Below are 23,457 nucleotides of genomic sequence, written 5' to 3'. Positions count from 1 at the left end.
AGTTAGTTGCTGGATGTACGAGGGAGGATCAGAAACTAAGGTTACAAGGCCAATATTTCTGAAGTTTCGTCTGTTATAGAGAAATGAGGAGTGGGTGGTAATTTTAATACATGGAGTTGACAACTGTTCGTAAGTAAAGGAAACTTGGAAGAAAATCTGCCCTATGCTCTCCATCACCCAATAAGCTATACTACGAGGAATGATCAGAAACTAAGGTTACAAGGCCAATATTTCTGAAGTTTCGTCTGTTATAGAGAAATGAGGAGTGGGTGGTAATTTTAATACATGGAATCAGGGTTTGAAAAAACCCGGTTTTTTTTTTAAAAGCCCAACCCATGTGGGTTTTTTCGGGTATTTTCGGGTTTAATCGGGTTTTTTCGGGTTTAATTGGGTTTTTTCGAAATATCTCAATGTCTTTGGGGTAAAAGCGTTAAAATTTGATTTATATTTCAAGATTATCATTGTCACACCTTGCAACAATTTTGTATTCACTGCTGTTTTGAAAAATTGGCCGCCATTTTGAAATTTTACGTTAGATCGCCGCCAAAATATATACATCTAATTTAGAGTGTATCGTGCTTATATTCTAAAAAATTTCAACTTAAAAGACCGAAATTGCACTTTGTAGCGTGGATACCCGCTATTTTTTTTTTAAGTCACCATTTTGAAATTGTACGTTGGTATACCGCCAAAATCTATACTGGAAATTTAGTGTGTCTCGTGCTTGTACCCTGGAAATTTAAACTTAAAACAAGGAAGATGGTACCCTGTAGTATGTGTGGTACAGGCAGACGAACGAACAAATGTAGATTGAATCATCCCAGAAGCCTCAGTGACGTTTGCCAAATATGAACGCCAAATATATTAATTTAACAGCGTAAAATAAATGGTTTTATTTGAAAGTCACTTTCGATATTTTGTGCGTTCAATTAGGTGAAATTCCCGAGCATTTGCTGCAAGACGTTTCTTTCCAGAAAATTAATTTAGACAATTAACAAAGATATAATTTATATTTTATCTTCCAGCGTAAAATAAAATAGTTTTATTGTTGAAGTATTCAGTTCCGATGCTTTGTGCGTTCAATTGCGGGAATTTCCCGAGCATTTCTTTCGCGACATTTCCCCCCCCCTCAAAAATGGAGCTTTCTTTACTGTACATCGAAACTTCCACTAGTACGGAAGTTTGAATTCAGCACTTGAAGTAGTAAGTGTTACGTAGTTTTCGGAACTCTGAGCATTAAGCTTCTTAAATTGGACAAATTTTTTTACGCTATTGTTGGTGTTGATCCTAATGAATGCTTATTTGAAGAATACCAATAAATAACTGAACTGAACTGTTATTGTTGGAAAACTAAAGTTTACTGAAGAATACTTGTGCTACCATCAAAGGTAAGAAATAATACTAATAGTTTTACTAATGTACTACATATTTACCGGTAGTATCGGCACATATGGCTTTAAACTCGTCAAACGTACGGGAGACCGGGGCACATTGTCACAAGGGGCACGTTGTCAGAATAGCAATTCTGAAAAAAAGCGAAAACATTAGCGCGCCGGTGCTGCTTTCTTGTTTACTTACTAGATGTCACTACTAACTGTACTCGTTTGGAGATGCGCGGGAACAACAGTGCTGCGTCAGTTGAACTTTGTGTGTTTTCAGTCCCGAAATGTAAATTTTCCGAGTCCTGGAATTGCTCTTTTGTGTGTTCGTGAAAGCGGTAGAAGCCAATATTTTTGTGTGTGTTATGTAGGTTACAAATAGAGCTTCATATTGTGCTACTTTGAATGCGCCTAATCTTGTCGTTTGAGTTGAGTTGATTATAGTTTACTGTAGCGTCCCTTTCAGTAGCGAGGCTATATGAGACGTGGACCTACTGATTAACGTGGAATCCGAACCACATGAGCTCCCGCCGGGAATCGAACCCGGGACTCCCACGCCAAAGGCGCGTACGCTAACCGCTTAGCCTCTTGTCGTTTGATATATATATTTTGTAAAAAGAGTAATGGCGACGCGTGGGGCAAGTTGTCACAAATAAGACGGGGCATGTTGTCACTGTGACAATGTGCCCCACTCTGTTTCGCAGACAGTGAGAATATACTAAAGAAAGACAGAGAGGAAAGCACCACCAATGGAAGATCTGCTGGTTGCAGCAAGAGCTATGAAAAGAAATAACCCCATATCAATACGTAGGTCTAAAGCTGCTAAAGAATTTCATGTCCACTACAGAACATTGGTAAGATTCTGTGCACGTGTTACAGATGACGAACTACAGTTCGGCCAATGCTCATTTACATTAGGTTACTCTTCGTAATACTAGGAAGAACTACTAGTATCATACCAAAACAAGTTTCGCACATATAATTTGGACTCACTACAAAAGAGGTTCACGATTTGGCTTACAACTATGCAAAAGCGCTAGGATTGAAGTGGCCATAGTTGTGGAATGAAAAGGCCGTTGCTGGCCCAGACTGGTATCCGGTATTTCTGAAAAGACATGGTGATTTTGCTATAAGAACTCCCCAAGGAAACAGTTTCGCACCTATAAACAATGTCAACGAAGGTCCAAAGAAGATTACGATTCTTCCTCAGAGGACGACGATACATTGTGTTCAGTTTATGGCGATCCATACAGTACGAGTACATGTAGCGAGAAGTGGATTCAGTGCATTCGATGTACGGAATCGGCCTACGAAAACTGAGGGAAGCAGAACTTGTTTTACGTGTGTATTAACTGTGACTCTGAAGATAACTTTCCGATATGGTACTTTGTAGAAGCAAAAGGATAAACATTTTCAAATTAGTTTGCGGTGCGTACTAATAAAACGCAACTAAACTTCGTAATAATATTTACTCCTCTTCTAGCTATACAGTAGTCCTATCAGAGGAATTCTTTGCAATTCATAAACTACAATCAGAAACAACTTAAATGCAATTGGTTAATTTTGTGTTGGCTTATTGGAGAAGTAGGCTATGATTTGATAATTTCGTCATTTTGTTATGATCTTTCAGTTTGTAGTTTTGATTTCTTAGCTATGAGTTAGTTCTGTTTTCACGGCCGTTTTGGTTTTCCTACAAAGCTTGATGTAACAATAAATCTTTTAGGTTGAGAAAATATAAGCTATGGAGCCCAAGGCATATATGACAATTTTAAGAGTGGTTCAATATTGATTCAACAATCACAAGGTCCCCCTATTTTTTACCTATTTAACTAATAGTTTCCCCTTTCATTTAATTATGTTTTGATTCTCTTTCAGACGCTAAGTATTTAATGCTGGTAACATTTACAGTCTTTTTGCACTAGTAATAGTTGCATTAATAATATCTACCAATTTCTGGAAAGTGCCACTAGAATAATATGTGACAATTTGCCCCGTATATTGTGACAACTTACCCCGCATATAGGGTACATTGTCACAACTGTATTGGCCATAAAACATAGTACATAAGTCCAGTTCAGAGCGAGTTACATTGGACAGAGAAATATATATTATGCACAAGATAATAAAGTATTTGTATACTAAAAATTATAATTTTCGGCCTTAGATGAGCATCACAAGAAAATAAAACGTGAAAATTGTGACAATGTGTCCCGGTGTCCTTTATGAGGGATAACGTCCCTCGGTATAGCCGAGTCGGCGAGCACACTATTTACGGAAAGTATTTTCTAAAATATAAAATTGCATTTTTTCAAATAGGCTATAAGCATAATCAATACATTGATTTGTTGTATAATTATCTCAAGCTAAGGTAAAGTTTTTTCATTTATTCAGTACATTCAGAACTTTATAAAGGTCTTATGTAGAATGTTGTTGTATATGTTAACGTGAAAGCATTTAATTCACCCGAGGAAAGTCCAAAATTTGATAAAAATCACTTTCAATGTGATCAACTTAGTTGTAGCAATAATATATTAACAAAAAGCTCAAAAACCCAGGTGGGTTTTAAGGTGGGTTTTTTCAGGTGGGTCCAACCCGAAAAAACCCGGTGGGTTTTTTCGGGCTGGGCCCACTTGGGCAAACCCTGCATGGAATTGACAACTGTTCGTAAGTAAAGGAAACTTGGAAGAAAATCTGCCCTATGCTTTCCATCACCCAATAAGCTATACTACGAGGAAGGATCAGAAACTAAGGTTACAAGGCCGATATTTCTGGAGTTTCGTCTGTTATAGAGAAATGAGGAGTGGGTGGCAATTTTAATACATGGAATTGACAACTGTTCGTAAGTAAAGGAAACTTGGAAGAAAATCTGCCCTATGCTCTCCATCACCCAATAAGCTATACTACGAGGAAGGATCAGAAACTAAGGTTACAAGGCCAATATTTCTGAAGTTTCGTCTGTTATAGAGAAATGAGGAGTGGGTGGTAATTTTAATACATGGAATTGACAACTGTTCGTAAGTAAAGGAAACTTGGAAGAAAATCTCCTCTTATGCTCTCCATCACCCAATAAGCTATACTACGAGGAAGGATCAGAAACTAAGGTTACAAGGCCAATATTTCTGAAGTTTCGTCTGTTATAGAGGATTGAGGAGTGTGCGGTAATTTTAATACATGGAGTTGTTAACTGTGCAGAGTTTAGGCCACCCGACACCTACAACGCTAGTTCTATGTAAACACAAATGGCGACTTGTTTGGAAAACTGATGTCGCGGAGAAATCCACTCAGTTATTCGATTTCTGTGGGCGAAACATGTAACCGCGACTGAACTTCACCGCCAGCTAGTAGAGGTTTACTGAAAGACTGTAATGTCTCGTAAGCATGTCGCAGAATAGTGTTGAAAGCTTGGGCTGCTAGAGAAAGCGTCACCGGCAAGGAGCACCGTTGAAGCAGTTTCGCTGGGACATCATCGAACGCCCTCTCTACAGCCCGAAAGTCGCTGCAAGCGACTTTCACCTGTTCCCGCACTTGAAGGAGCACCTAAGAGGCCGGCTCTTCGCTTCACACGAGGAGATGAAACAGTTCGTTACAACGTGGCTGACCATGCAGGGACAGGACTTTTACAGGAGGGAATCTTCAAACTCATCCCACAATGCGACAGGTGCCTCAACCGATATTGAGACTATGTCCAAAAATAACCTAATGTATGTACTAGCTGCTGGCTTTATTGGTTGTATGAAATAATTCGTACAAGTTTGACTGCAGGCTTTGTAAGCTTACTTTCTGATCAACCTCGTATCTCACATTATGAGGGGCACGATGACTTAGTAGAGAGCGCTTATCTCTGGTGTGTGATGTCCCTAATTCAATCCTTGACCAACATCATGTACGTGAGTTTTCTCGGAGTACTCATGTTTCCTCCCACAATCTCATTGCACCAATTTTTCCATTATCATTCACCTATTTTAAGCGTAAAGGGCATAATCGTGTGACGTTAAACTGAAACCTTTGTACCTAATGCTGTTCTTTCATCGAATAAATCGTTATGTTACTGAATACTGATTCTTTTGTTACTTTCATTTGCAGGAAAGTGAAATCATAATGATAAAAGAATTATGTAAAGTATCCTGTATTCATTAAATATCTTCGTTGAAAAATAAGTCTTACTACGAAAATTAATTAACCTACTATTACTTTCAGCGTTTAAGATCCTGCACAATATTCAGGCCCATGACGGGATGATAACACATATTAGCAGATGTCCATCGGCAAAAGACGTGGTTCTCACTGTTGGCGGACAGACTTTCGCCATTTGGAAGGAAGACGTTACTGTGAGTTTATTTGCTATACATTAAAAAGTATTACAGATATTATTAGCTGCCAGTGTTAAGAGTATGTGCAGAGCCGTAGCTAGAGATTGATTTCGGCGGCAGGGGTGAAGTAGAATTTTTACATATAAGAGAAGCAGCTTTTGTTGTTATGCTACGCTCTGAATTTTTATCAAGCTGCTTGGACAGACCATTGCAACAGCTAAAAGCGATCATTATGTATCCTTTTACAAATGAGTTGTTTTAAACAGGCTTATTTCGAACTTTTCGTTAAACTTGATAAAACTGCCTTTAGTTCGTATACAAAGATTTGGGGGAGCCATGATTATGTTAGGGGGGGGTCAAGTCATTAAAAATTCTCTTAAAAATAGCTAAATTGTGTTTTTTGTATTAATAATGGCATTTTGTGTTAAGGTCTGGAAAGGCCACGAAAAGTTTAGGGGGGCAGGCCCTGTTCGCCCCCTCTGGTTGCAGGCCTGTTGGAATACATATCCACTTGGAGAAGAGTTATGGAAATTTACAGTACAACTTATTTACGTTTCATACAATCGATAACAAGTTAAATTTCAATACATTAAAAGCTATGTGCTTTTAAAATATTCGAAGTGGGTGACAGCATTAATTTACGGTAATAATTGTAACCCTTTGTATTGTAATTTTATTCTGTACGTGACCTAAATAGCATTTTAATTTCGATTTTTTAAAAGTAAAAAAAAAAAAAAAAAAAAAAAGTGAAATGTAACGTAAATTTAGAATGGGTCTTTGCGAGTTTCTCAATATTGATTGATGCAGCTGAAGAATATTTTAATGTTTGTATTTAAATGTTTACCAAATACATTATTTTCGAAAGCGACAACAATATTGATTTAATAGGGTGCGAATACTTTTACGGAGGGGGGGGGGAGCGTCGTTTACTCTTTTCCAACACCTTTTTTTTCTGGATGCTCGCTCGGCGCCCTCGTGTTATCAGCGCTCGGAGCGACGGCTCCGGTCGCCCATTCTCACCCATAGCTACGGCTCTGAGTAGGTGTCACTGTTAGAAAATATGAAAGTACAATAGAACAATCTGCTACTGAACTGTTTGTTTTTCATATAAGAGGCGTGTTTTTTAAAGTAAGCACCGTTTTGAAACAAATAAGTAAATATAAAAAACAAATATAGTTTTCGTAACAATTTTATTGTTACATGAAAACGTGTACATAGTTTCCACTAATATTTAGACACTTATCGTATCGTACAACAAGCTTTAGAATACCATCCTCATAGAAATCTGCTGCCTAATTTCACAACCACCGCAACACGGCCATTTTGATTTTATCATCACCATCGTAGCGCAGACCACCCAAATTCATCTTAAAACTTGAGGAAACTTATGAGATAACGACAAAATCGTAAAGCGTCTGTTCTCTTTCACTTTTTTGTCAACTTTCTGCACCAAGTCTTCAATGATGACAGAAGTTCGCCCACTTCGTTCCTCATTATGAACATTCGTATGCCATCTTTAAAACCTTTAACCCATTTCCATACCATTCCATCGCTCAGAATGGTTTCTCCATACAGGTCACTAATCTGGCGATGACAGGCCTGTATTTATATATTGTGCGCCCCTGTGCTCTAAATAATTTGCCGCCCCTTCCCTTTGGAAACGACTACATGAGAGTTGAATTCATAGTTTTTGGGATCGCTGAGATAAATAGTGACAGTTTTAATAGAATTCAAGGTCATGCTCCACTCCCCAGAAAGGGGGCGAGATTTTAAAAATAATCGAAAATGACAGATATTAGTGTTGAATTCATAGTTTTCGAGGTCGCAGAGTTTAACGGTATCAGTTTTCATGAAGTCCAAGTTCACCCTCACCCCTGGAGTGGGGAGTGGAAGAGGATGACTTCTTAAAAATAATCAGATAAGCGAGCTAATTAGTAACAACTGTAATTAGAGCAAATAAAACGAAACACGTGAAGATATTTTGCGCGGGACTCTGTGGGTTGCTAGTTTTAAGTATTAATTTATTGTGAATTTTAAAATATCCAAAATTTTGCCACCCTGTGCTCGAGCACAGAATAGCACTTACCTAAATACGAGCCTGGGCGATGAATTTCAGCCTCCATCACGCCTTTAGCACTAAGAAAACGAATCACAGCGCATATGTCACTGTAGGTAGGATTTTTAATCGGCGGAGGCATTTTAAATACACAAAAACGTAAACACGGTCGAATGTTTGCGTAATGGCATCTGTGGTTTGGAAAAGAAGTGACATGTAAAAATAATCGAAAACAAACGATATTATTATGCAATCTATAGTTTTTGGGGTCGTTGAGATGAATAGTAATACAGTTGATGCCGTTTAAGTACACATTCATCCCTCATCCGCATGGAGAGGTTAGCCATGGGAAAAGGGTTCGAAAGTACAAATAATTGAAAACAACCGATAGTAGTGTGCGATTCATAGTTTTCGTGGTTACTGAGATAAATAATGACATTTCTGATGGCTTTTAAGCTCAAGTTCAGGCCCCATCACCGTGAGTGATGGTGGTTAGAAGGGGTGCCATTATGAATTTGTATCATTATACTTTGATTGAAATATCTATCAGAAGAGGGTAAGAAGTTCAAGTACTTACCATAAATGTTTTCTCCTCGTGCAAAGAACGGACATTTCAACTGGTTACACAAATAAAAATGAAAAAGAATTGCATTAAAAGGAGATGGGGAAACTCGCAGATTCTTCTTGCATATCAAGGGCCGCGGTAGCTCAGTGGTAGAGCGTTCACCTCTGGTGATTGGGGTCCTTGGTTCGATCCCAGCTTGTGCCAAGTGAACCTTGTGGTGGGCAAACAGCATGTGTGTGGGTTTTCTCAGGGTAGTCCCGTTTCTTCCCACTTTATTCATTCCACCGTTGCATTCATTTCTCATCATCACCGTCTCCTTTAGCCTAACCGGCATAAACGTGAGACGTAAAACTCAAAGACTTCATTTCATTTTTTTTGCGTATCAGATGGAATATGTGATGTATAGTACGATTATCAGTTTTTGCTCGTAAAAAAATATTGTAAGAAAACAAATTGGCAACTGAAAATTAGACTATATATATAAAAAAGAAAGCATCCCAACAAAGAAGCTTCTCAGCCGTTTCTACGTTCTATTTTTTTTTTTCCTTTTCTGTTGTTCATCCGTTCTCTGTCTGATGATGTATGTAGCGAAAGAGCGAACCGTGCACTTCGTTTCCTTTCAGGCTACTATAGGAGAAAAGAAAGTATAGTGATCATGAAGATTGAATTCGAGATTTCAATAGATTTACACGTTTCATGAGATCTGCAGGTCGAAAAAGGGATTTTTGAGTATTTGTCCTTCCGTTCCTTCGTAAACGTGTAAACATGTTCACTCGCCTAGAGGCCATATCGTTCAATGTATCCGTACCAAATTTTAAACTTAAATGTTTTTCAAAAAATTTTCTAGGGGACAGAGGATTTGTATTTTCTTCCTACTCCTAAAAATAAGGGTGGTTTTCTGAGTGGTGAAAGTAAAAAAATGCAATTTTCTGGAAAACGATTCTAACGAATTTTTTATATTTCATACTAGCATCAGTTTCCCGCTTCTGTCAGTTAAGAAACAATTGTAACATGTTCCGTTAGTCAATCACTTTTTACTATTACTGAAGCGCTCTCTGATGTCGATCATTTTCGAGCACTTTTATATTTCTTCCCCTTCCTCCTCCCCCGTGCTACGTGGTTGAATTTAGATTTAAACAGCATCAGAAGTGTCACTGTTCTTCTCAGCGACCCCGAAAACTATAGATTCGACACTAATATCGGTTATTTTCGATCATTTTTAAATACCTCCCCCCCCTATCTCCCTTCCCTAAGTTGGACCGTCAAAGTGATATGATAAAAACACTCCTAGTCCCGAAGCTCATGTATATTGAAAATTTGATTGAGATCTGTCAGGTGGTTCAAGAGATTAAGAGTCACGAACATAGTCACTTTCAATTTTATAATTTAGACTAGCCTTTGGCTAGCTGGGAGCTCTGCCTCCAGGCGCCCTCGTTTGCTCGGCCTACGGCCTCGCATCTCTTTTATATCATAATTTGCATCAGGAGTGAATTTCGTCCATTTGCTTTTAATTACATTTCTTGAATTTGGCCCAACTGGGGGCTTCGTCCCCTGACCCCCGCGTTTACTAGGTTTACGCCCTCGCACCTCTTACACCCACAATTCTAACAAACTTCAAGTTTCTTTTCGTATTTCAACTATCTAAAAGATACGATTTTGTATCATAAGAAAACTCAATTTAAATAACATAGGTATTTCTTCATTCGCCCTTTAGACCCCTTAAAAACTAAAAAATCTTCACTTTTGCCAGTTTTCTTGTGGGTTAGTCCCGAAAGTCTACAATCATGCCAAATTTCATCATTCTAATCCTGCCGGAAGTGCGTAAACATTTTGGGGTGTAGAAGATGTCCTATATAAACAGCATGGATTCCAAGCACCTAAAAAATAAGATTATAGGTAAAAAAAAGCTCATTTAAGTAAAATGGGGAATTTCTTCATTGCTCCTTTAGACCCCCTAAAAATTAAAAATCTTCACTTTTGGTAATTTTCCTGTGGGTTAGTCCCGAAAAGCTACAGTCATGTCAAATTTTAACTGTCCACGTCAATCAAAAGTACCCCTTTAATTTATGTGAGTTTATGTAGTTTTATATATAGTTAGGATATATCAATATTTTATTAACAAAATTATACTGTGGTATGTCATTTTTCTGACAAAAATCTATGGTGGATGGTTTATTCTTAAGTATAAGTTATTTCCGGACGATTTTCTCAAAAAGAGTTGAGTTGATTTTGAGTTTAACGTCTCTTTCAGCAGCGAGGCTATATGAGACGTGAACCTACTGATTAACGTGGAATCCGAACCACATGAGCTCCCGCCGGAAATCGAACCCGGATCTCCCACGCGAAAGGCGGGTACGCTAACCGCTTAGCCACGGATGAGCTCTTTTCTCAAAAAGAATTCATGCGATTTTGTTCATATCTCATAAATATATATTTAATTAATAATCTGACAATATTAACTTATTTGCGCTGAAGAATCCACAACGATTTTTTTCTTTTATTTGTCGATTTTCTCAAATACGATTTAGACGATGTTTTTTTCATTCTTCATAAATATACATTTCATTAAACTCTATAACGTTGAGTAAATTACTTCTTCCAAAAGTATCCACTAAGGGTGGTTTCTTTGCGGACGATTTTCCCAAAAATGATTCGTATTGCACAAGAAAAAGTTTTATTATTCTATACATCATGATCTAGTTTAAGGATCCTGTTATTACTGTTGTGATTGTCTGTTTACTATTTTCTGATCATAATTCATTTTTACTATATCCGCTATTCCTTTGTCCAATTCTCATATATGTATACAGCATATTAATAAATTATACACAAGCTGTAAGAGGTGATTGTTCACGTAAAAATAAAAAGGTTTATATGATCTTTGTCGAAATGTGGATAGTTTCAGAGCTATAGCCGTACAGAAATGTGGAAAAGATACATTTCAAAGACGAGAAACCGTGAAGCGGCAGGCCATATCAGCGAAAGGAAGTCACACATACGATATGCAAAAATGCATATTTCAGCAATCTGCAATGAGTGCGCAAGCGATTACCCACAATATAATTCCCAGACATGCTCCTAAGATAATTCCCAGACATAGTCCCAAGAGATTTCCAAGACATACTCCCAATAGAATACTCTCAGGCATGCTCCTAAGAGAATTCCCACACATAGTCCCAAGAGAATTCCAAGACATGCTCCCAATAGAATTCTCCCAGACATGCTTTTAAGAGAATTCCCAGACATAGTCCCAATAGAATTCTCCCATACATGCTCCTAAGAGAATCTCCAGACATAGTCCCAAGAGAATTCCCAGACATGCTGTGAATAGAATCCGCCCATACATGCTCCTAAGAGAATTCCCAGACACAGTCCCAACATAATTCCCAGACATGCTCCCAATAGAATTCTCCCAGACATGCTCCTAAGTGAATTCCAAGACATGCTCCCAATAGAATTCTCCCAGACATGCTCCTAAGAGAATTCCCAGACATAGTCCCAAGAGAATTCCCAGACATGCTCCCAATAGAATTCTCCCAGACATGCTCCTAAGAGAATTCCCAGACATGCTCCCAATAGAATTCGCCCAGACATGCTCCTAAGAAAATCTCCAGACATGCTCCCAATAGAATTCACCCAGACATGCTCCCAATAGAATTCGCCCAGACATGCACCTAAGAGAATTCCCAGACATGCTCCCAATAGAATTCTTCCAGACATGCTCCTAAGAGAATTCCCAGACATAGTCTCAATAGAATTCTTCCAGACATAGTCCCAAGAGTATTCAAAGACATGCTCCCAATAGAATTCGCCCATACATGCTCCTAAGAGAATTCCCCAGACATAGTCCCAAGATAATTCCTAGTCATGCTCCCAATAGAATTCGCCCACACGTGCTCCTAAGAGAATTCTCAGACATAGTCCCAAGATAATTCCCAGTCATGCTCCCAATAGAATTCTCCCAGACATGCTCCTAAGAGAATTCCCAGACATAGTCCCAAGAGAATTCCCAGACATGCTCCCAATAGAATTCGCCCAGACATACTCCTAAGAGAATTCCCAGACATAGTCCCAAGAGAATTTCCAGACATGCTCCCAATAGAATTCGCCCAGACATGCTCCTAGGAGAATCTCCAGACATGCTCGCTATAGAATTCACCCAGACATGCTCCCAATAGAATTCGCCCATACATGCTTCTAAGAGAATTCCCAAACATGCTCCCAATTGAATTCTCCCAGACATGCTCCTAAGGGAATTCCCAGACATAGTCCCAAGAGAATTTCCAGACATGCTCCCAATAGAATTCGCCCAGACATGCTCCTAGGAGAATCTCCAGACATGCTCGCTATAGAATTCACCCAGACATGCTCCCAATAGAATTCGCCCAAACATGCTCCTAAGAGAATCTCCAGACATAGTCCCAAGAGAATTCCCAGAATGCTTCCAATAGAATTCGCCTATACATGCTCCTAAGAGAATTCCCAGACACAGTCCCAACATAATTCCCAGACATGCTCCCAATAGAATTCTCCCAGACATGCTCCTAAGTGAATTCCCAGACATGCTCCCAATAGAATTCGCCCAGACATGCTCCTAAGAGAATTCCCAGACATAGTCCCAAGAGAATTCCCAGACATGTTTCCAGTAGAATTTGCCCAGACATGCTCCCAATAGAATTCGCCCAGACATGCTTCTAAGAGAATTCCCAGACATAGTCCCAAGAGAATTTCCAGACATAGTCCCAAGAGAATTCCCGAACATGCTCCCATAGAATTCGCCCACACATGCTCCTAAGAGAATTCCGAGACATAGTCCCAAGAGAATTCCCAGACATGCTGTGAATAGAATTCTCCCATACATGCTCCTAAGAGAATTCCCAGACATAGTCCCAAGAGAATTCCCAGACATGCTCGCAATAGAATTCTCCCAGACATGCTCCAAAGAGAATTCTCAGATATGCTCTAACTTAAAGGTAGGTCCAAAGTAGGAGAAAGTAATTCTTCGTAGCAGTGAACATGAAATGCGACAGAGAGAAATCGAAAAAAAATGTGTTAGGGACCACAAGTTTTACGGTTCCTCATGTTCGACGCCTCCTGCGATGCGCTTTTTCACTTATACGTCAAAAGAAACATGTATTAAACGGTAAAGAAAACATTCATCAGGTGTTATTCCGAACACGAGGTACCATGGACTTTGCCGTCGCTAAGACTTCGATTCCCCATCGACACATTCCGTGTTCACTGCTGTCAAGGATTACTTTCTCCTACTTTGGACCTACCTATAAGTTAAAGCATATCTGAGAATTCTCTTGGGATCATGTTTGAGAATTCTCTTGGGAGAATGTCTGGGAGTTATATCTTGTGGAAATCTCTTGCGTACCCATTTCACATTGGTGAAATATACATTTTGGATGGTGTATTTCTGACTTTTTTACGCTGATATGGACAGCCACTCCAATCTTCTCGTCTTCGAAAAATAACGCGTGTTGAAACGTATCATTTCCATGCTTTTGGACGACCCTATCTCTAAAACTATCCACCTTTTTCCGAGAGCTTAATATGAACTTTTTTTATGGGGCAATACCTCTTACAGTTTTGAGGTATATTTTATTAACTCCCTGTATATATATATATAGGGTGGTAAGTAACTCCACGGACAAACTTTGGGAGGTGATTCCTTATATGGAATGAAAGGAGAAAGTTCTTATAGGTCGGAAAACGTCTCCTTTCAGAGTTATGAACCGCCGAAAATTGGAAAAATGATGTTTCGAAACGCCTTGCCTTAGAAACTGTAGGACCTATCTCAAGCGGTTTAAGGAATTACACAGGAACTAGTATGCAAACTATCTAAATATCTACGTTTTACCATCCTCCGTTATCTGCGAAACGAACGCGTTATTAGTACTTAGAGTATTCCTATACCTCAATTTCCTTTCTACAGTTCGTTTCGCCGATAACGGAGGATGGTAAAACGTAGATATTTAGATAGTTTGCATACTAGTTCCTGTGTAACTCCTTAAACCGCTTGGGATAGGTCCTATAGTTTCTAAGGCAAGGCGTTTCGAAACATGATTTTTCGAATTTTCGGTGGTTCATAACTCTGAAAGGAGACGTTTTTCGACCTATGTTTAAGCGAAATATGTAATTTTTTCTTTCATTTCATATAAGGAATCACCTCCCAAAGTTTGTCGGTTAAGTTACCTACCACCCTGTATATATATATATATATATATATATATATATATATATATATATATATATATATATATATATATATATATATATATATATAGATAGATAGATAGATAGATAGATAGATAGATATATATATATATATATATATATATTGGATGTTGTAGAAATGGTGCCCAGGGACCACAAATCATTATTCTACAAAAAGTGCGTAAAATATACAAGATGATTTTTTTTAACTCACGGATTTCGATTTTTATGCGGTTTGTAACAAATAATCAAGGAAGGATGGGAAATTTGTGAGACTATGTTTACTTGTTTAAATTCATCTGGGGTAATATCGACCACGCCTCAAGAAAAACAGCAAATATTCGCCACTGTACCTTGCAATTGGAATGATTTATATTTTTGAAGCGAAATTGCAGATTAGAAATTAAGTGTTAGTGAAAATACAAATTAAGTGTTAGTGAAATGAAATCTTTAAGTTTTACGTCCCACGGTTATGCCGGTTAGGCTAAAGGAGACGGTGATAATGAGAGATGAGTGAAATGGTGGAATGAAGAAAGTGGGAGGAAACGGGAGAACCCCGAGAAAACCCACGAGCACGGTGTTTGTCCACCACAAAGTTCACACGGCGCGAGCTGGGATCGAACCAGGGACCCCAAGCACCGGAGGTGAACGCTCTACCACTGAGCCACCGTGCCCCCCGTTAAGTGTTAGTTTTAATACCCATAAATCACATGTTGAACAGCTATAGCCGGTTCCTCACGACGCACAGTGCGTCGACCAATGGACAAAAATGAGAAAAGAAACAATTTTTTTGGGACTTGCAAATAGCACGGAACGAAGCACAAATGATTCACAAGACAGAAATCCCTAGCCACAAACTGATGACAACCCGTCAGCCCACAGGGGGCGCGCGCAAAGTTACCACATTAGACCGCCCCGAGTCGAAATGACACTCTTACAGATAACAATTGGCATGCACAACTACTATATTAAACTGACCTGAGTCATTATCTCTACAGAGATCGCACTGGTGCTGCAGACCAAAGCGAAAGGTGAGACATTTTGTCACTAGTGGGCAGTTATAGCACAGGTACGTTCTTTCCTTTACGACGAACGATTGGTAATAATTTTTTACTGGTATATTTGGAATATCTGAAAAAAGCCTAAACATGTCTTGAGATCTCTGCAGGAATATCTTCCTTTAATGATTTCCTTTGGATTCAGCAATAGTGTGTGTGCAAGTGTCCGCAATATCGACTGTAATTGTGAAATTGCGAAAGAAGACGCCATGAAAATCAAGGACATTTTTGAAAGATGAATAACAACCACCAGTGCTAGTCGAAAGAAAGCGGAAGCCATGCAGGCTATTTGTAGTCGTTATAAACTTGAAGACGCCACGGAAGATGTGTACAACAGTTTAGAGAAATTTAGTAAGTTATTAATATGACCTTGAGCAAAAAAAAGAAAATAAAATAAAATAAAATAAAAAATAAAAAAAATTGGAGGATGTCGCACAGAGTTTGGTCGGTTTACCTAGCTAAAAATAAAGAGTGGTTTGATCGTGCATGTACACTTCCGGACTCTGTCTCAACAGTGATAACTGCTCGGTATCACAGCAACGTGAAGACCGATGTAGCTTGCTCTACTCGCGGTAGAACCAGTAAACAGTTTGTAGAGTGTTCAAGAAAAACAAAGAAAAGGCGCTTAGATCCTCTTGTAGCGACTAAATCGGCAGAGGAGCTTGCCTTTGCTGCCAAAGAAGCAGTAGCGAAATTAAATGCACCAAGAAATGACGAATAGTCCAAAGGATTGTCGGTTATGCGGAAGAAACTTTAGAAGCCCTCCACAAAGTCTTCCGTTACACTAGGCTACATCTTATACGGAAAACTTCTCTCTTCAATATTTATTTAGACCTGATGAAGCATATGCTTATTCTATCTGATCCTATTGTCTCCTCCAAGATACAGATTCACGCAAAGAAAAGGAGGACAGATACGGATCTGGAAAGTTATTTCAAAACTGATGCTGTCCAGCTTCTATTTAGATAGTGATGGTACTAACTAATCTTAAAAAAAAAATTTAAAAAAAAAAAAAAACTCTAGAACTGTTTCAGTCATGCACTGCTTTTCATTATATTTTAGTGTTATGTAGTTTTGAGTCGTATGGGTTCGTGTTTACGAGTGCCGTAAACAGTAAGGGCCATATGCAGAGTTGTTTTGACATGTCTTTAGCGTCATACCAAAGGCCTGACTACTGCAGGAAACATATGTTAGTCGAACTTTTTAGTGTGACACTAATAACGCGTCAGAACTACTCTGCATAAGGCCTTAAATGTCTAACATAGTTTTTTTACGTCCCTGAACGGGACATTATTTTCTATATAAGTACAGTTGTCAAGTTCGATAACTTCAAGAACAACTTTGCTTCAGTCTAAGTGAGCAAAGAACGCCTTGCAACATAATAAACATGTGATAAAAGCTTCAGTATGATTTGTTTTATTTTTTCCATTATTCCCGTATGCTCGACGCACTGTGCGACGGTGAGATTTCTTGGGTGACCTAAGGAGTCGATAACTGACGTCTTCCACAACACCTGCCTGCAGCGTGCGATGTTTCCCTGTCTCACTCAGAAGCGATCCTTTTTCTTCCAATTTATTCACTAGCGACCACATTATGTTCCTGTCTGAAGCAGAACGTGAGGCAAATTTTTTTCTAGTAGTGAGTTTGCGTAGCAACAACAGATTCCATTCTCTCAAAACTTTTAACGACACACTCATGTTGCTCCAAAGAATACAGTATTCTCACTGTGTCCTAATTATACTTACACAATAGCACAGAACTGTACAGCACAATTCCCAATACAACGGCCTAGTTTCCTGCTCCTTATTGACCTTAGCGAGGTTGCCGTCTACCGAAGAAAACTCAAATCTCCAAACCGCACAGCACCTCATTCCAATTGTAAGATACACTGGCAAATATTTGCTGTTTTTCTTGAGGCGTGGCCGATATTACTCCGGATGAATTTAAACCAGTAAACATAATTCCATAAATTTTCCATCCCTCCTTGATCATTTGACACAAAGTACATGAAAATCGGACTTCAGTTAGAAATTCTAGACCCGAATGGGTACACGTTGACACTGGCACCACCTATTAGCATGGCAATCGATGTAACTACTTGATGGATTACTAGAGCAATGCTAATACTTCCAAGTTAAGTTATGACGTTGCCATATTGTGAAATTTTTGATTCCTCATAGTGATTGAAGACCCGGAGAGTATACCTTTATATAGTATTTTCACTTTATTTTAACTGTAGAATAGCACTCTGTTGTCCGTGGGCGCCATTTTAGAACATTCGATGTATATAAACTTTTAAATAGATCTTAATGCAATATTGAATTTTTGCAGAACGGACCTATTGCGGAAGGATCTTACGAAAATGCACATATTCTTTGGGGACAATGGTCCTACCATCGACCTAGCATGTTTTATCTCGCTCTTTCTGATGGATATTTCGAAGTATGGGATGTGTTGATAGATTTAGAATCTCCCGTATTTAGGCAGCAAGTATCAGGAAGCCCAGTTTCAGGTTTGTACATTCACCTTTTGTTCAGTCTGTCTCTGAAGAATGGTATTTTGCTTCTTTTAATCAAATTTTCTCAGTCATGTACAAACAAGAATGTCCTCGAATAAAATATGTTACCAGTGACTTCTTAATAAAGAAGTTATTCCCGTAATTTAAAAGCAATAGAATTTAATTGAATATACAGGGTGTTACAAAAATTTGTCAACATTTCGGAGAAACAATTCCTCACATCAAAATAAGAAAAAGAAGTTCATATGGACCTCTGGTCGGAAGTGCACAGTTTCGTAGTTATAGGGTACCGAAAACGTGAAAAAATGAAATTTACAGGTCCATAGTTCCACTACTATAGGACCGATTGTAGTCAGATCAAGACATCGCTGAGGTACTAGTATGTAAACTATGCAAATATCCATGTTTAAGAAAGCTCCAGTACGTGCACACCAAGTTTAAGATAGGTAGGTGGAGAGTAATCAAGTATTCCCAAACAGCCTCTCTAAAAATGATTGTGAAAGTACCGGAGGTTCTAAAAGATGAATATTTGGTAGTTCACATACTAGTTCCTCAGTGATGTCTTGACCCGACTACGATCGGTCCTACAGTAGTGGAACCATGGACCTTTAAATTTCATTTTTTCACGTTTTCGGCAGCCTATTACTACGAAACTATGCACTTCCGACCACAGGTCCATATGAACTTCTTTTTCTTATTTTGATGTGAGGAATCTATTCCCGAAATGTTGACAAATTTTTGTAACACCCTGTATCTAGATCTTACTTTTTGCAAATCTGTATACTGCATTGCAAAATTGTAGTTTATGTTAATAATACTTGTGCCGCATATTCATATTTCAATCAATGAAAACAGCAATATATATATATATTATTTCAGGGATATTTCCAAAAATGATCAATTCGGAAAGGAAGTATGTACTTGGAATACCAGAGCGCAATGGAGCTCTGAGGTTTTTTACAGTGCCTCCTCTTTTCACTCTCATTAAACACACAGAGGTAAGTGTAGTGCAACTGAAGTGATTACATGACCATTTTTTGTTTTCTTTTTATAATGATCTTTCATGTATTCTGGTTTTCAACGGATTCCTTTACGGATAGCTCCTTGACTATATGCATACTATCCGATTTTCGAAAGGGCCGCAGTGGGTCAGTAGTAGAGCGTTCACTTCTGCTGCATGGGGTTCCTGGTTCGATCCCAGCTCGCGCCAAGTGAGCTTTGTAGCGGACAAACACCGTGTGCGTGGGTTTTCTCGGGGTTGTGTCGTTTCCTCCCACCTTGTTCATTCCACCATTTCATGCATTTCTTATCATCACTATCTCCTTTAGCCTAGCCATAGAAAGCTTGGGACGTAAAAGTTAAAAGATTTCATTTTTGAATTTTCGAACTTTTGCAAACATTAAAGCAAAAGTATTTGTATGTCTCATACTATCAAGGCTACTCGCCATTCCAGCTGCCATAGAGCAATGAGTTTAAATTAGTGTATATAATCAAATATTGCATATATACCAACAATTGAGGTAGTTTGTCCCACTACAGCTTGTTACACAAAATCACAGAAATGTGATGTAAACAAAAATATTGCATAGTAAAATGTGATGCATCTGTCATCTTAATGTTTTACATAACTTAATTATAACAAAAAGTAAAATATCATTGGCTTTCTTTCATGCCAGAACGGTCTTTCTATTTCACATATAATTGAACTTCAGTGATAAATCTTCCCTCGAAAACCCCATATTTTCCCTTAGATACTTTTTAGGTTTTCAACGACCTAAATCTGTTCACTACACCCTATTACTGGAGACTGGCCGTAGTTTCCTCAAAACAAATTGCATGTCCTATGCAAGCTCTTAAAATGTTCCATATATTTTCTTTCGAGATGTCTAGGTTTGAAACAATCTTCGACCCATCACCTATGCCAATATCTCAGCTTAGCGCTATCCTCTCTGTATGCTTCTCACATATGCTAAATGCGGTTGCATACTGATCTTATCCTATAGTGATTTCATTCCTAGAACTTCTCAGTTTCTTTAAATCACCAACGCTTCCTTTACCTTTGTTGTCCTTTTTGACCATCTTCCTGAGGCTTTAGGGACAAAATAATGGAACTTCTAGATAGGGCTTGAGTACTTCCTATTGCACCTATTGGTCAACGTCTACCTTCTGGGGTCCTTGGCAATGGAATTGTGAATAAGCCCCTTTAGAACAGAAACATGGTGTGGAAAACGTGCAAAACTTTTTTTTTTTTTTTTTTTGGCTTTGTTTGATGAATGTTCGCTGTTCGTTATTCATCCATTTATATTCCTTCATGCATTACTACAGAAAAAAAGTAAAACCATCTTAGAACAATACATTCCTCTATGTTCGTCAGCGAAGTATCACTTAAACAAAACAAAACAACAAAAAAAAAAAAATCCATGCAAAATCTTTACAATTTAATCGATAAATGTCAAGTAAATAATGTTTTCTTTTAGATGTGAGCCAAAATAAGTTTTTTAAGCAACCGACAACTGACAACCGTCCGCTGAAAGTATCGAAGAGACCCATACGCAAGACTTGGGTCTTTTTGCATTAATGAAGTGCCCCGATTCCTACTCTGGGTTGGGATTTCAAGTTTAAACTTCCAGATAGATAACATTGTATCACCTTTTAAATTCCCATCACTTTCGTTACCCCTTTGTGAGGCTATGGTCTTTATATATATTTCATTCTGTTTCTCTGACAAGTCTTTGGCATGCAACAATATCAATTAATTTGCCAACTGTTCAACAAAAGACATATGTAACAGAAATCTGTAAGTCCTCCGGTCAGTTTTATTTATTCATTTATTTATTTACTTAGCTTTTCACTCCACCGGTAGGTATATCCTACTTGTGCTGGTATTCAAACTCAGAAGTGTGCATCGAAAGCTTAGTGCAGTACCCATTTGACTTCTTAAGAGTCCAATTGTGTAGTAAATATTTCAGGAAGAAATAGTAAAACTAGCCTTAGTAATTTAAATAGTACTGTGCTAGGGGTTCATAAATATCAAATGTTGTTTCAAGTGACTATTTTCTGCAGTTATATGTACGAGGTGTGATCAAAAAATACGGTGAAAATCTTATTAGAAACAAAGTAATAATCTTACATGGAATTTGATTTAATCTCGTTGAAAGAACTGTTCTTGGCTAGCAATGCACTTATCCCAACGTTGAATCCATGACTGGAAGCATTTCTGGAAGGCTTCTTTTGGAAGGGCGTTCAACTGCACTGTGGTAACCCTCTCAATGTCAGGAATGGTGTCAAAACATTTTGCTTTAAGCACGGTTTTAATTTTGGGGAAGACCTAGAAGTTGCATGGTGCTATATCTGGAGAGCACAGCGAATGTGGATAGACAGAAATATTTTTCTCGGCCAAAATTCGCGGGCCAAAAGTAAGGTATGGCACTGCGCGTTTTCGTGGTGAAGAAGGAAGCCATTTGCTTATTTAATCGACAGTTAAAATGCTTTTAGCGGACACATACGAGATGTTTTATTCTTCGGAAAGCTCTCGAATAGTCACTTGCCTGTTTGAACAAATCATTTGTACCACTTTTTGCACGTTTTCGTTTATTTTTGACGTCGAAGGACGTCTTGATCGTTGCTCTTTTTAAACCGACTCTTTGCCGCTTTTGAATTGCTCAAACCACTTGTAAACAGTCTTTAATACCACCGCTTCATCGTCATACACTGATTTTGATTTTTCGTGAACTTCTTTGGCTTTTTTTTCAGCTTAGAATAAAACTTAACGTTGGCGCGCGACAGACAGTCTTAACACATCCCCACTCTTTTGCCTGTGGAAGCCAACAAACACGTCACAACTCGTTCAAACTCGACACAGACTGTACCAAAGGTTTAGGCTACAGGGCTTACTAGTTGAAATGGATACAACATTGATAGATGGCACTGTGCAACTACATTCACCTTACTTTTTGATCATACCTTTTAAGTACATAGCACGTCCTTACTCTTCTTCCTCTGGAAGCCAACTAACATGTCACAACTCGTTCAAACTCTACACTGACTGTACCAAAGGTTTAGGCTACCGGGCTTACTAGTTGAAATGGATTTAACATCGATAGATGGCAACTGCATTCACCGTACTTTTTCATCACACCTTGTATTATTTAATGATTATTGATTAATAAGCATTATTTGTGATTATTTAATAATGGCTGGTATTCTAGGTACAACTTTATGGTTACTATTTATCGCATGAAGTTCAACGCGTACACACAATGACAAAATGGGCAGAGTATCTCACAGAGGAAAGACGTAAAATGAACGAATTACTTGGAGTAGTGGACCGGTCAGAAGAGGATAGGTTTACGAAAACACAACTAGCAGAGCACAAAAGGAAAGAGATGGAAGCACAGACATACAATGAAGTCTCTTCAAAAGATGAGTATCATAATCTGGTGAGAGAGAATTTAATCAGGTATTTCAAGGATCCCATTCACCAAGAGAAAGGCAACATCTTGGACGAGATTCGAAATCGCCAAATGTTACTGCTGAAGCAAGAGAGATTACCCAATGCCCTCGATTTGGCAGAGAAGAGAATGGAGTTGATGATCGAGGAACAAAAGAAACAAGAAATCAGACGACAACGAAGACAAAGAAGGCGCAAGGAAAACTTCAAACAAATGGTTGACAAACTTGTCAAACAGATGAATGATGTAAGTATTTTAAGTTACGTAGATCAGTGCTATTCAACCGGGGTACGCGAAGATGTTTCTGGGGGTACGTAATGCTGCTTCTGGCGGTCTGCTAGAAATGTCTGTTGACAGTTCACTGCAAATGAAATTCCATAACTTGTCAATTTGTTTCTTTTGTATTTATGCTCAAAAAGAGTACAATGAAATTAGTGACGGTGCTACTTCACAACTTTTTCCAATTCCATCAAAATATTGTTTGAACAGGGTTTCTCTGCATTAACATCAATAAAAAAACGAAGAACAGAAATTCCTTGAATCCAGAATCAGGTCTGATTCTCGCACTCTCGAAGCTTCGACCAAGAACCGAGGAGTTGGCGTCTCGGAAACAAGCTCAGTTATCTCATTAACGGGTTAGTTCTAAAGTTACTTTTAGTTTTTGAATTTTTAACATTGTCCTCAGTGTACGAATTATCAGGGAGAATGAATTGAAAATCCTCCTCAGTACAACTAGATGTCTCCAATATGTTTTGAAATTTCCCATGTTTATTTTTTCGGATGTGTACTTTATCTGCTTGTAAATATTCTTTTAATGGGAACACTGATTGTCCTTCTATTAGGTATCTATTTGCCCCCCTTTTTAATCAACAGAGCATGTGTATTAAGTTCAATAAGT

General features: G+C 38.4%; 1 protein-coding gene across 5 annotated transcripts in view; it reads left to right on the top strand.

Annotated features, from left to right (window-relative positions):
- The window catches only part of LOC145674562 (dynein axonemal intermediate chain 3-like), a 141,175-nt gene that overhangs the window by 107,071 nt on the left and 10,647 nt on the right, over nt 1–23,457 (top strand). For all 5 annotated transcript variants that reach the window (XM_081744746.1, XM_081744748.1, XM_081744743.1 and 2 more), the window contains 4 exons: nt 5,577–5,707; nt 17,922–18,102; nt 18,988–19,106; nt 22,317–22,805. In XM_081744746.1, coding sequence (XP_081600872.1) covers nt 5,577–5,707; nt 17,922–18,102; nt 18,988–19,106; nt 22,317–22,805 — 920 coding nt within the window. The remainder of the gene's footprint in view (nt 1–5,576; nt 5,708–17,921; nt 18,103–18,987; nt 19,107–22,316; nt 22,806–23,457) is intronic.

This window comes from Thermobia domestica, chromosome 17, assembly GCF_964235325.1.
Source record: "Thermobia domestica chromosome 17, izTheDome1.hap1.1, whole genome shotgun sequence".
Lineage (NCBI taxonomy): Eukaryota > Metazoa > Arthropoda > Insecta > Zygentoma > Lepismatidae > Thermobia > Thermobia domestica.
The sequence above is the reverse complement of the archived record's forward strand: the minus strand, read 5'-3'. Positions and strand labels throughout refer to the sequence as shown.